This window comes from Heptranchias perlo, chromosome 9, assembly GCF_035084215.1.
Source record: "Heptranchias perlo isolate sHepPer1 chromosome 9, sHepPer1.hap1, whole genome shotgun sequence".
NCBI lineage: Eukaryota > Metazoa > Chordata > Chondrichthyes > Hexanchiformes > Hexanchidae > Heptranchias > Heptranchias perlo.
In genome coordinates, this window is record NC_090333.1 from 76320895 (window position 1) to 76334125 (window position 13231).

At 48.5% G+C, this 13231-nt stretch overlaps 1 protein-coding gene and 1 long non-coding RNA gene across 19 annotated transcripts in view; one reads left to right on the forward strand and one right to left on the reverse strand.

The window, feature by feature from the left end:
* LOC137325538 (torsin-1A-interacting protein 2-like) overlaps positions 1-13231 on the reverse strand; it is a 78868-nt gene that overhangs the window by 50352 nt on the left and 15285 nt on the right. For 13 of the 15 annotated variants that reach the window (XR_010963892.1, XR_010963891.1, XM_067990755.1 and 10 more), the window contains 7 exons: positions 13055-13162; positions 8736-8843; positions 6689-6796; positions 5920-6027; positions 3624-3731; positions 2177-2263; positions 1412-1519 (listed from right to left, as the gene is read on the reverse strand). Coding sequence is in view for 13 of the 15 variants with exons in the window: in XM_067990755.1 (XP_067846856.1) it covers positions 1412-1519; positions 2177-2263; positions 3624-3731; positions 5920-6027; positions 6689-6796; positions 8736-8843; positions 13055-13162 (735 nt within the window). In the remaining 2 variants the exon portion in view is untranslated. The remainder of the gene's footprint in view (positions 1-1411; positions 1520-2176; positions 2264-3623; positions 3732-5919; positions 6028-6688; positions 6797-8735; positions 8844-13054; positions 13163-13231) is intronic. The other 2 variants (XM_067990752.1, XM_067990756.1) reach the window with 2 other exon arrangements.
* The window catches only part of LOC137325541 (uncharacterized), a 32247-nt gene that overhangs the window by 8039 nt on the left and 10977 nt on the right, over positions 1-13231 (forward strand). For 2 of the 4 annotated variants that reach the window (XR_010963893.1, XR_010963896.1), the window contains exons 1-2: positions 1924-2435; positions 8936-9014. This is a non-coding gene — a long non-coding RNA (uncharacterized lncRNA). Of the gene's footprint in view, positions 1-1923; positions 2436-8935; positions 9015-13231 lie in introns of those variants that run through there. The other 2 variants (XR_010963895.1, XR_010963894.1) reach the window with 2 other exon arrangements.

The window sequence follows — 13231 nt, forward strand, 5'->3', positions numbered from 1 at the left end:
TGGAGAGTTCAAGAACTAGAGGACATAGAATTAAGCTGATTGGCGGAAGGATGAGAGGGGACATGAGGAAAAACTTTTTTACCCAGAGGGTGGGGAGTGTATGGAATTCGCTGCCCGAATTGGTGGTAGAGGCAGGGACCCTCAACTCTTTTTAAAAGTACCTGGACCTGCAGGGCTACGGACCGGGTGCTGGAAGGTGGGATTAGAATGGGCACCCGGTTGTTCTTCGAGCCGGCGCGGACACGATGGGCCCTTCTGTGCTGCATCTTTTCTATGCTTCTATTCAACTTTTCCACCATCCCCGATATGATCCCATGCTCTAATGCTTCATTTATCACTGCCATCCCCACCTCCCTTTTATCTTACTATATTCCACCTCGATATATTTTTAACTTGAGAAGTTCAGCTCCCAGTCCTGTTTTAGCCGAAGTCACATCTCTGCTAATGTTATTATATCAAATCCCTGAGCCCTGACAGCATTTTGTGCCTCTTACCAATTTTATTCACGTTACTTTGTGCAATATCATAAGTACAACTCAAATCTGCCTCTATCTGTTTGGCAATCCTAATCCTTTTAATCTCTCCTCCTTTTGATCCATTCTCTATAACTTTATTGTTTTGCTGTTATATCTTCTACACTTTGCTTTCCATATTGCAGCCTAATTTGTTTTTTTCCCCCCTTGCCCTTTTCATATTAGTTTCAGCCCTTCCCCACTGCACTAATTATTCTCCAACGAGAACACCACTTCCAGCTTTGTTCAATTATAGAATCATAGAATCATAGAAGTTACAACATGGAAACAGGCCCTTCGGCCCAACATGTCCATGTCGCCCAGTTTATACCACGAAGCTAGTCCCAATTTCCTGCACTTGGCCCATATCCCTCTATACCCATCTTACCCATGTAACTGTCCAAATGCTTTTTAAAAGACAAAATTATAGAATCATAGAATTGAAGCCATCTATCTTGTACAGACCATTGTTCACAGGAATCTGAACCTTTCCTATTGCACAAGCTCTCACCTCCGTAAAACTTTCTGCTCCAAGTCCTGCCATATCATAAGTCACGTCTCTTTTAAAGCTATTATTATCAAATCAATCCGTCCTCAGAAAATTTGTGCATCTTGCTTATCAATTTTATTCACAATACTTTGTGCATTAACGTACATCACAACTGAACTCTGCCTCTACCTGTTTGATAATCTGGGGAGGCAGGGAACAGAAGGGGAGAAGTTGCTCCCTGCTCTGCCAAACCTGAGTTTTTAATTGAGATTGAGAGATCTCAGAGTAAATTGTGTGTCCACATTCTTGTACAGGGATGAGTGCAGGGCTTGTGGTGAAGGAACAGAGAATGTACAGACCGCACCTGAACACCTGTGATTAAAGTCAAGAACTGGATGCCCATTTTTACCTTGATTTTCATCCTCGGGTTGACTTTGCTTTCGATCCTCAGTGTACTGCGGGACATGCACCTTTCCCATAAGCTTCTCGTCAAGTCTCTGTTTTTCACTTGTGGTTTCTGAGAAAAACAGATGATATGCAGTTAGGAAAAATCAGTGTTAATTCCAAACAAAGAGCTGCCCAGGTGTGAAAGCCTTCTCTTTGCAAACAGGTGCCCCACGATCACAATCATTTCAAAATAGATTCTAAAACTTTGAAATCTTTGCACAGACACAGACAAAAAAAATCCCTGTAAGTGACACTGCAACATGCTTTTAGATAGATCGTGTGTACAATACTGCTCCAAGTCCTGCCATAGCATAAGTCATGTCTCTGTTAATGCTATTATATTAAATCACTCTGCCTCAGAGCAAATTGTGCATCTTGCTTATCAGTTTTATTCAAAGTACTTTGTGCATTAACGTACACACAACTGAACCAAGCCACTATTTGTTTGATAATCTGGGGAGGCGGGGAACAGAAGGGGAGAAGTTGCTCCCTGCTCTGCCAAACCTGAGTTTTTAAATGAGATTGTGAGATCTCAGATTAAATTGTGTGTCCACATTCTTGTACAGGGATGAGTGCAGCGCTTGTGGTGAGAGAACAGGGAATGTACAGACCGTACCTGAACACCTGTGATTAAAGTTAAGAACTGGATGTGAGTGAGTTATCCACTCTGCCCAACACAGGGAATATTCCCAAAAAAAACTGATCTGCATCTTCTCCCGATTTTTACCTTGATTTTCCTCCTCGGGTTGACTTTGCGGGACATGAACCTTTCCCATCAGCTTCTCGTCAAATCTCTGTTTTTCACTTGTGGATTCTGAGACAAACAGAAGATATGCAGTTAGGAACAATCAGTGTTAATTCCAAACAAAGAGTTCCCAGGTCTGAAATACTTCTCTTTTCAAACAGGTGCCCCACAATCACAATGGGTAAAATGGATTCGAAAACTCTGAAATCCTTGCACAGACACATACAAAAAAAAAATCCCTGTAAGTGACGCTGCAACCTGCTTTTAGATAGATTATGTGTACAATACTGCATTGGAGAATGTGATTATAGGATGTGATCTAATTGAGAGCTTCTGATGACAGCAGGTAGTGAGAGTCAAGTTTCTCACTATCATCTGCTCCATCTTCTTGCCAATATTTGTCAATCTATAATATACTCAGTACGGTAACAGTTCCCACCTGACACCTTTGCCCCGATATTTAGGGGAGGCGGGGAGGGAGCGGGGTGGTAGGTGCACCAGCAGGGATATTTGGTCCTCCATAATTTTAACAGCAGGACCTGATTTAGATTTATGCACTCTGTTTCGTAGCCGCAGTCAGCCCGATTGTAAGGCTGGCTGGCTGTCGGGCGTCGAGGCCTGCGGCTGTAGGAACTGAGAGAGGGAAGATGGTAGAAATCGTGGGTTGGCCCAGAGAAATCGGTCAGGAAGATATTGGGGGGGGGGGGGGGCGGAGGTCGGAGAGATCGGTCGATGGAGGACATCAGGATGGGGGCCTGCATAGATCGGTCGGGGGCCGGTGGGTGAAGGCTACATCGGGGGGGTGCGGGTAGCTGGAGAGATAAGTCGAGGGCAGGGGGGAAGACATCGGGAGGGGGCTCCGGAGAGATCGGGCGGGGGATATCAGATATCAGTCAGGAGCCAGAGTGCTTGGTTGGGGTGGGGGGGGGGGGGGTCGTCAATCACGGGTCCGATCGTGGAGATAAATCGTGAGGGTCCGATCATGGGGAGGTTAACAGGATTGTGCGGTGGGCTGGGGGAAGCACTCCTGCTCATCCTGAACCAAATCACTTTGCAGTCAGAGCATATTGTACCTCTTGCTTATCAATTTTATTCACAGTACTTTGTGCATTAACGTACAGGCAACTGAACTCTGCCTCTATCTGGTAATCTGGGGGGGAGCAGGGATCAGAAGGAGAGAACTTGCTCCCTGATCTCCCAAACCTCAGTTTCGGAATGAGATTGAGGGAGATCTCAGAGTAAATTGTGTGTCCACATTCTTGTACAGGGATGAGTGCAGGGCTTGTGGTGAAGGAACAGGGAATGTACAGACCGCACCTGAACACCTGTGATTAAAGTTAAGAACTGGATGTAAGTGAATTATCCACTCTGCCCAACACAGGGAATATTCCCCAAAAAAAACTGATCTGCATCTTCTCCCCATTTTTACCTTGATTTTCATCCTCGGGTTGACTTTGCTTTCGATCCTCAGTGTATTGTGGGACATGAACCTTTCCTATTGGCTTCTCGTCAAGTCTCTGCTGTTCACTTGTGGATTCTGAGAGAAACAGAAGATATGCAGTTAGGAAAAATCAGTGTTAATTCCAGACAAAGAGTTGCCCAGGTCTGAAATCCTTCTCTTTTCAAACAGGTGCCCCACAATCACAATCAGTAAAATAGATTCTAAAACACTGAAATCTTTGCACAGATACATATATAAAAAAAAAAAATCTATAAGTGACGCTGACATCAAATCGAGCTCTATCTGTTTGGTAATCTGGGGAGCTGGGAACAGAAGGTGACAACTTGCTTGCTGCTCTCCCAACCTTCGGTTTCTCAATAAGATTGAGAGAGATCTCAGGGTAAATTGTGTGTCCACATTCTTATACTGTGAAGGATGCAGGGCAGGTGGTGAGGGAACAGAGAATTTTTAAAAAATTCGTTCATGGGATATGGGCGTAGCTGGCGAGGCCGGCATTTATTGCCCATCCCTAATTGCCCTTGAGAAGGTGGTGGTGAGCCGCCTTCTTGTACCGCTGCAGTCCGTGTGGTGAAGTTTCTCCCACAGTGCTGTTAGGAAGGGAGTTCCAGGATTTTGACCCAGCGACGATGAAGGAACGGTGATATATTTCCAAGTCGGGATGGTGTGTGACTTGGAGGGGAACGTGCAGGTGGTGTTGTTCCCATGGACCTGCTGCTCTCGTCCTTCTAGGTGGTAGAGGTCGCAGGTTTGGGAGGTGCTATCGAAGAAGCCTTGGCGAGTTGCTGCAGTGCATCCTGTGGATGGTACACACTGCAGCCACTGTGCACTGGTGGTGAAGGGAGTGAATGTTTAGGGTGGTGGATGGGGTGCCAATCAAGCGGGCTGCTTTGTCCTGGATGGTGTCGAGCTTCTTGAGTGTTGTTGGAGCTGCACTCATCCAGGCAAGTGGAGAGTATTCCATCACACTCCTGACTTGTGCCTTGTAGATGGTGGAAAGGCTTTGGGGAGTCAGGAGGTGAGTCACTCGCCGCCAAATACCCAGCCTCTGACCTGCTCTTGTAGCCACAGTATTTATGTGGCTGGTCCAGTTAAGTTTCTGTTCAACGGTGACTCCCAGGATGTTGATGGTTGTGGATTCGGCAATGGTAATGCCGCTGAATGTCAAGGGGAGGTGGCTGGATTCTCTCTTGTTGGAGATGGTCATTGCCTGGCACTTGTCAGGCGCGAATGTTATTTGCCACTTATGAGCCCAAGCCTGGATGTTGTCCAGGTCGTGCTGTGTGCGGGCTCGGACAGCTTCGTTATTTGAGGGGTTGCGAATGGAACTGAACACTGTGCAATCATCAGCGAACATCCCCATTTCTGACCTTATGATGGAGGGAAGGTCATTGATGAAGCAGCTGAAGATGATTGGGCCGAGGACACTGCCCTGAGGAACTCCTGCAGCAATGCCCTGGGGCTGAGATGATTGGCCTCCAACAACCACTATCATCTTCCTTTGTGCTAGGTATGATTCTAGCCACTGGAGAGCTTTCCCCCTGATTACCATTGACTTCAATTTTACTAGGGCTGCTTGGTGCCACACTCGGTCAAATGCTGCCTTGATGTCAAGGGCAGTCACTCTCACCTCACCTCTGGAATTCAGCTCTTTTGTCCATGTTTGGACCAAGGCTGTAATGAGGTCTGGAGCCGAGTGGTCCTGGCGGAACCCAAACTGAGCATTGGTGAGGTGAGCAGGTTATTGGTGAGTAAGTGCCGCTTGATAGCACTGTCGACGACACCTTCCATCACTTTGCTGATGATTGAGAGTAAACTGATGGGGCAGTAATTGGCCGGATTGGATTTGTCCTGCTTTTTGTGGACAGGACAGACATGGGCAATTTTCCACATTGTCGGGTAGATGCCAGTGTTGTAGCTGTACTGGAACAGCTTGGCTAGAGGCGCAGCTAGTTCTGGAGCACAAGTCTTCAGCACTACAGCCGGGATGTTGTCGGGGCCCATAGCCTTTGCTGTATCCAGTGCACTCAGCCGTTTCTTGATATCACATGGGGTGAATCGAATTGGCTTAAGACTGGCTTCTGTGATGGTGGGGATATCGGGAGGAGGCCGAGATGGATCATCCATAAGGCATTTCTGGCTGAAGATGGTTGCAAACGCTTCAGCCTTGTCTGATGCTTTTGATTAAAGAAGAAAAGGACATAAGTGAGCTACCATACAGTGCAAAACAGGGAATATTCCTTAAAAAACTGATCTGCATCTTCACCTTGATTTTCCTCCTTGGGTTGACTTTGCGTTCCATCCTCAGTGCACTGGGGGACATGAACCTTTCCCATCAGCTTCTCGTCAATTCTCTGTTTTTCACTTGTGGATTCTGAGACAAACAGAAGATATGCAGTTCGGAACAATCAGTGTTAATTCCAAACAAAGAGTTGCCCAGAACTGAAATACTTCTCTTTTCAAACAGGTGCCCCACAATCACAATCAGTAAAATAGATTCTAAAACCCTGAAATCTTTGCACAGACACATAAAAAAAAATCCTGCAAGTGATGCTGACATCAAATCGAGCGCTTTCAGATAGATCGAGTGCACAATACTGCTTTCAGTCCTGCCACAGCATAAGTCGTGTCTCTGTTCATGCTTTATATTAAATCACTCTGCCTCAGAGCAAATTGTGCATCTTGCTTATCAATTTTAGTCAAAGTACTTTGTGCATTAACGTACACACAACTGAACCATGCCTCTACCTGTTTGGTAATCTGGGGAGGCACAGAACAGAAGGAGAGAACTTGCTCCCTGCTCTCCCAAACCTCAGTTTTGGAATGAGATTGAGGGAGATCTCAGAGTAAATTGTGTGTCCACATTCTTGTACAAGAACGAGTGCAGGGCTTGTGGTGAGGGAACAGAGAATGTACAGACCGTACCTGAACACCTGTGATTAAAGTTAAGAACTGGATGTAAGTGAGTTATCCACTCTGCCCAACACAGGGAACATTCCCCAAAAAGATAATCTGCATCTTTTGCCCATTTTTACCTTGATTTTCCTCCTCGGGTTGACTTTGCATTCCATCCTCAGTGTACTGTGGGACATGAACCTTTCCCATAAGCTTCTCGTCAAATCTCTGTTTTTCACTTGTGGATTCTGAGACAAAGAGAAGATACGCAGTTAGGAACAATCAGTGTTAATTCCAAACAAAGAGTTCCCAGGTCTGAAATACTTCTCTTTTCAAACAGGTGACCCACAATCACAATGGGTAAAATTAATTGGAAAACCCTGAAATCTTTGCACAGACACATACAAAGGTGATTGGAGAATGTGATTATCGGATGTGATCTAATTGAGAGCTTCTGATGACAGCAAGTAGTGAGAGTGAAGTTTCTCACTATCATCTGCTCCATCTTCTTTCCAATATTTGTCAGTCTATAATATACTCAGTATAGTAACAGTTCCCTCCTGACTCCTTTGCCCCGATATTTACGGGAAGTCGGGGAGGGAACGGGGTGGTAGGTGCAGCAGCAGGGATATTTGGAAATATGGATTTCCCTGAGGTCCTCCTGAATTTAACAGCAGGACCTGATTTAGATTTATGCATTCTGTTTCCCGGCCGCAGTCAGCCCGATTGGAAGGCTGGCTGGCTGTCGGGCATCAGGGCCTGCGGCTGTAGGCCACAGCCAGGCAGTGGAGGGAGGGAAGATGGGAGAAATTGTGGGTCGGCCCAGAGAAATCGGTCAGGAGGATATTGGGGGTGGGGGGCCTGGAGAGATTAGTCGGTGAGGGATTGGGGGTGGGTGCGGCCGCAGAGATCGGTCGGTGAGGTATTGGGGTAGGGGAGGCCAGAGAGATCGGTCGATGGAGGACGTCAGGATGGGGGCCTGGAAAGGTCGGTCGGGGGCCGGTGAAATCGCTGTAGGGGATGGCAAAGGGTACATCAGGGGTGGGTGTAGCTGGAGAGATCAGTCGGAGGCGGGCGGGGAGAGGTCGGAAGGGAGGTCCAGAGAGATCGGGCGGGGCAGGGGACATCAGTCGGGAGCCAGAGTGCTGGGTTGGCGGCGGGGGGGGGGGGGGGGGGGTCAGTCAATCAGGGGTCTGATCACGGGGAGAAATCATGGGGGTCCGACCATCGGGAGGTTAACAGGATTGCGCGGGGGGCTGGGGGAAGCACTCCTGCTCATCCTGGACCACAAGCAGTACTGGAAAGGCACTTACCTGTTGGTTCCAGCCATTCTCACCTCCCTACAGCTGCCGGGTTTCCTGAGGCCTGAGAAACCCAGACTGCAGGCATTAAATCTGAAACACAGTTAAAATCTGATGCACGCAGCTCATAAAATATTTTAATTGGGGAAACGTCTCCGGAAAGCTGATTAGCCACCCTACACCCCCCAACCCGCACTGGTAAAACCGGAAGGGGGTGCATTGGGGTCAGATTTCCCATCTTTGCATTTTAAACCACCCCCCTTTGCCCGTCCTAGGGGGTTAAAATTACCCCCCTTAGCTCTAAGCTACTCGATTCAGCGATTGCACCAACCACTATAACATCCCATATTCTAGCGCTGTAAAGGACTGTTCGATTATCACTACCATCCCACCTCCTTTTTATCTTATTGTATCCTTCCTCGATATTTTGTTTAGCTTGAAAGGTTCACTCACAGTCCTGCCTTACATTAGTGACTTCTCTGATAATGTTATTATGTCCAATCACTTTGCGCTCAGAGCATATTGTGCATCTTGCTTATCAATTTTATTCACAGTACTTTGTGCATTAACGTACAGGCAACTGAACTCTGCCTCTATCTGTTTGGTAATCTGGGGGGGAGCAGGGAACAGAAGGAGAGAACTTGCTCCCTGCTCTCCCAAACCTCAGTTTTGGAATGAGATTGAGGGAGATCTCAGAGTAAATTGTGTGTCCACATTCTTGTACAGGGATGAGTGCAGGGCTTGTGGTGAGGGAACAGGGAATGTGCAGACCGCACCTGAACACCTGTGATTAAAGTTAAGAACTGGATGTAAGTGAATTATCCACTCTGTCCAACACAGGAAATATTCCCCCAAAAACTGATCTGCATCTTGTGCCCATTTTTACCTTGATTTTCCTCCTCGGGTTGACTTTGCGTTCCATCCTTAGTGTCCTGCGGGACATTAACCTCTCCCATCAGCTTCTCGTCAAATCTCTGTTTTTCACATGTGGATTCTGAGACAAAGAGAAGATATGCAATTAGGAACAATCAGTGTTAATTCCAAACAAAGAGTTCCCAGGTCTGAAATACTTCTCTTTTCAAACAGGTGACCCACAATCACAATCGGTAAAATGGATTCGAAAACCCTGAAATATTTTGCAGACACAAACACAAAAAAAATCCCTGTAAGTGATGCTGCAACCTGATCAAGTGCTTTCAGATAGATTATGTTGGCCACAGCCGGGCAGCGGAGGGAGGTAAGGCGGGAGAAATGGTGGGTCGGGCCGGAGAGATCAGTCAGGAGGATATTGGGGGTGGGGCCCCGGAGAGATCGGTCAGTGGGGTATTGGGGGTGGGGCCCCGGAGAGATCGGTCAGTGGGGTATTGGGGGTGGGGCCCCGGAGAGATCGGTCAGTGGGGTATTGGGGGTGGCGCCCCGGAGAGATCGGTCAGTGGGGTATTGGGGGTGGCGCCCCGGAGAGATCGGTCAGTGGGATATTGGGGGTGGGGGAAGCCAGAGAGATCGGTCGATGAAGGACATCGGGATGGGGTCCAGGATAGATCGGCTGGGGGCCGGTGAGATCGCGGGGTGTGGGCAAAGGGTACAACGGAGGTGGGGGGAGCTGGAGAGTTCAGTCGGGGGTGGGAAAGGGAATATCGGGAGGGGCCCGGAGAGGTCAGGCTAGGAGGGGGACATCAGTTAGGAGCCAGAGTGCTGAGTTGGGGGGGTCGGTCAATCACGGGTCCGATCACGGGGAGAAATCGTGGGGGTCCGATCATGGGGAGGTTAACAGGATTGCGCGGGGGGCTGGGGGAAGCACTCCTGCTCATCCTGGACCACATGCACTGCTGGAAAGGCACTTACCTGTTGGTTCCAGCCATTCTCACCTCCCTTCAGCTGCCGGGTTTCCCGGGGCCTGAGAAACCCGGACTGCAGGATAAATCTGAAACACAGTTAAAATCTGATGCACGCAGCTCATAAAATATTTTAATTGGGGAAGTGCCTCCGGAGAGCAGTTTAGCCACCCGACACCCCCCAACCCGCCTCCGTTAAGACCGCATTGGGGTCAGGTTTCCTATCTTTGTATTTTAAACCAGCCCCCTTTGCCCGTCCTGGGGGGTTAAATTTACCCCCTTAACTCTAAGCTACTCGATTCAGCGATTGCACCAACCACTATAGCATCCCATATTCTAGTGCTGTAAAGGACTGTTCAATTATCACGACTATCCCACCTCCTTTTTATCTTATTGTATCCCTCCTCGATATTTTGTTTAGCTTGAAAGTTCACTCACAGTCCTGCCTTACGTTAGTGACTACTCTGATAATGTTATTATGTCCAATCACTTTGCCCTCGGAACATATTGTGCCTCTTGCTTATCAATTTTATTCACAGTACTTTGTGCATTATCGTACAGGCAGTGCCTCTATCTGTTTGGTAATCAGTGGAGGCAGGGGATAGAAGATGAGAACTTGCTCCCTTCTCTCCCAACCCTCGGTTTTGGAATGAGATTGAGGGAGATCTCGGAATAAACACTTGGAGGAAGCACTGAGGGTAGGAAGGGCACAGAATGTACTCTGGGTGGGGGACTTCAATGTTCATCACCGAGAGTGGCTAGTTGGAACCACTACTGAGCGAGCTGGCCGAGTCCTGAAATACATTGCTGCCAGACTGGGCCTGCGGAAGGTGGTGAGCGAACCAACACGAGGGGAAAAACTTACTTGACCTCATCCTCACCAATCTACCTGTCGCAAATGCATCTGTCCATGACAGTATTGGTAGGAGTGACCACCGCACAGTCCTCGTGGACACGAAGTCCCGTCTTTGCAGTGAGGACACCATCCAACGTGTTGTGTGGCACTGTCACTGTGCTAAATGGGATAGATTCAGAACAGATCTAGCATCTCAAAACTGGGCATCCATGTGGCGCTGTGGGCCATCGGCAGCAGCAGAATTCTATTCCAGCACAATCTGTAACCTCATGGCCCAGTATATTCCTCACTCTACCATTACCAACAAGCCAGGGGATCAACCCTGGTTCAATGAGGAGTGTAGAAGAGCATGCCAGGAGCAGCACCAGGTGTACCGAAAAATGAGGTGCCAACCTGGTGAAGCTACAACTCAGGATTACATGCATGCTAAACAGCGGAAGCAACATGCTATGGACAGAGCTAAGCGATTCCACAACCAACGGATCAGATCAAAGCTCTGGAGTCCTGGCACATCCAGTCGTGAATGGTGGTGGACAATTAAACAACGAACGGGAGGAGGAGGCTCTGTAAACATCCCCATCCTCAATGATGGCAGAGTCCAGCACGTGAGTGCAAAAGGCAAGGCTGAAGCGTTTGCAACCATCTTCAGCCAGAAGTGCCGAGTGGATGATCCATCTCGGCCTCCTCCCGATATCTCCACCATCACAGAAGCCAGCCTTCAGCCAATTCGATTCACTCCACGTGATATCAAGAAATGGCTGAGTGTACTGGATACAGCAAAGGCTATGGGCCCCGGCTGTAGTGCTGAAGACTTGTGCTCCAGAACTAGCTGCGCCTCTGGCCAAGCTGTTCCAGTACAGCTACAACGCTGGCATCTACCAGTCAATGTGGAAAATTGCCCAGGTATGTCCTGTCCACAAAAAGCAGGACAAGTCCAATCTGGCCAATTACCGCCCCATCAGTCTACTCTCAATCATCAGCAAAGTGATGGAAGGTGTCGTCGACAGTGCTATCAAGCGGCACTTACTCACCAATAACCTGCTCATCAATGCTCAGTTTGGGTTCTGCCAGGACCACTCGGCTCCAGACCTCATTACAGCCTTGGTCCAACATGGACAAAAGAGCTGAATTCCAGAGGTGAGGTGAGAGTGACTGCCCTTGACATCAAGGCAGCATTTGACCGAGTGTGGCACCAAGGAGCCCTCGTAAAATTGAAGTCAATGGCAATCAAGGGGAAAACTCTCCAGTGGCTGGAGTCATACCGAGCACAAAGGAAGATGGTAGTGGTTGTTGGAAGCCAATCATCTCAGCCCCAGGACACTGCTGCAGGAGTTCCTCAGGGCAGTGTTATAGGCCCAACCATCTTCAGCTGCTTCATCAATGACCTTCCCTCCATCATCAGGTCAGAAATGGGGATGTGCGGTGATGATTGCACAGTGTTCAGTTCCATTCGCAACCCCTCAGAGAATGAAGCAGTCCGTGCCCGCATGCAGCAAGACCTGGACAACATCCAGGCTTGGGCTGATAAATGGCAAGTAACATTCGCGCCTGACAACTGCCAGGCAAATACCATCTCCAACAAGAGTGTATCTAACCACCTCCCCTTGATATTCAACAGAATTACCACCGCTGAATCCCCCACCATCAACATCCTGGGGGCCACCATTGACCAGAAACTTAACTGGACCAGCCATATAAATACTGTGGCTACAAGAGCAGGTCAGAAGCTGGGTATTCTGCGGCGAGTGACTCACCTCCTGACTCCCCAAAGCCTTTCCACCATCTACAAGGCACAAGTCAGGAGTGTGATGGAATACTCTCCGCTTGCCTGGATCAGTGCAGCTCCAACAACACTCAAGACACCGTCCAGGACAAAGCAGCCCGCTTGATTGGCACCCTATCCACCACCCTTAACATTCACTCCCTTCACCACCGGTGCACTGTGGCTGCAGTGTGTACCATCCACAGGATGCACCGCAGCAACTCGCCAAGACTTCTTCGACAGCACTTCTCAAACCTGCGACCTCTACCACCTAGAAGGACAAGAGCAGCAGGCACATGGGATTGACACCACATGCACGTTCCCCTCCAAGTCACACACCATCCTGACTTGGAAATATATCGCCGTTCCTTCATCGTCGCTGGGTCAAAATCCTGGAACTCCCTTCCCAACAGCACGGTGGGAGAACCTTCACCACACGGCCCGCGGCGGTTCAAGAAGGCGGCTCACCACCACCTTTTCAAAGGCAATTAGGGATGGGCAATAAATGCCGGCCTCGCCAGCTGCGCCCACATCCCATGAATGAATACAAAATAAAGAAAGAAATAAATTGTGTGTCCACATTCTTGTACAGGGATGAGTGCAGGGCTTGTGGTGAGGGAACAGGGAATGTACAGACCGTACCTGAACACCTGTGATTAAAGTTAAGAACTGGATGTAAGTGAATTATCCACTCTGCCCAACACAGGGAATATTCCCCAAAAAACTGATCTGCATCTTCTGCCCATTTTTACCTTGATTTTCCTCCTCGGGTTGACTTTGCTTTCCATCCTCAGTGTACTGCGGGACATGAACCTTTCCCATCAGCTTCTCGTCAAATCTCTGTTTTTCACTTGTGGATTCTGAGACAAAGAGAAGATATGCAGTTAGGAACAATCAGTGTTAATTCCAAACAAAGAGTTCCCAGGTCT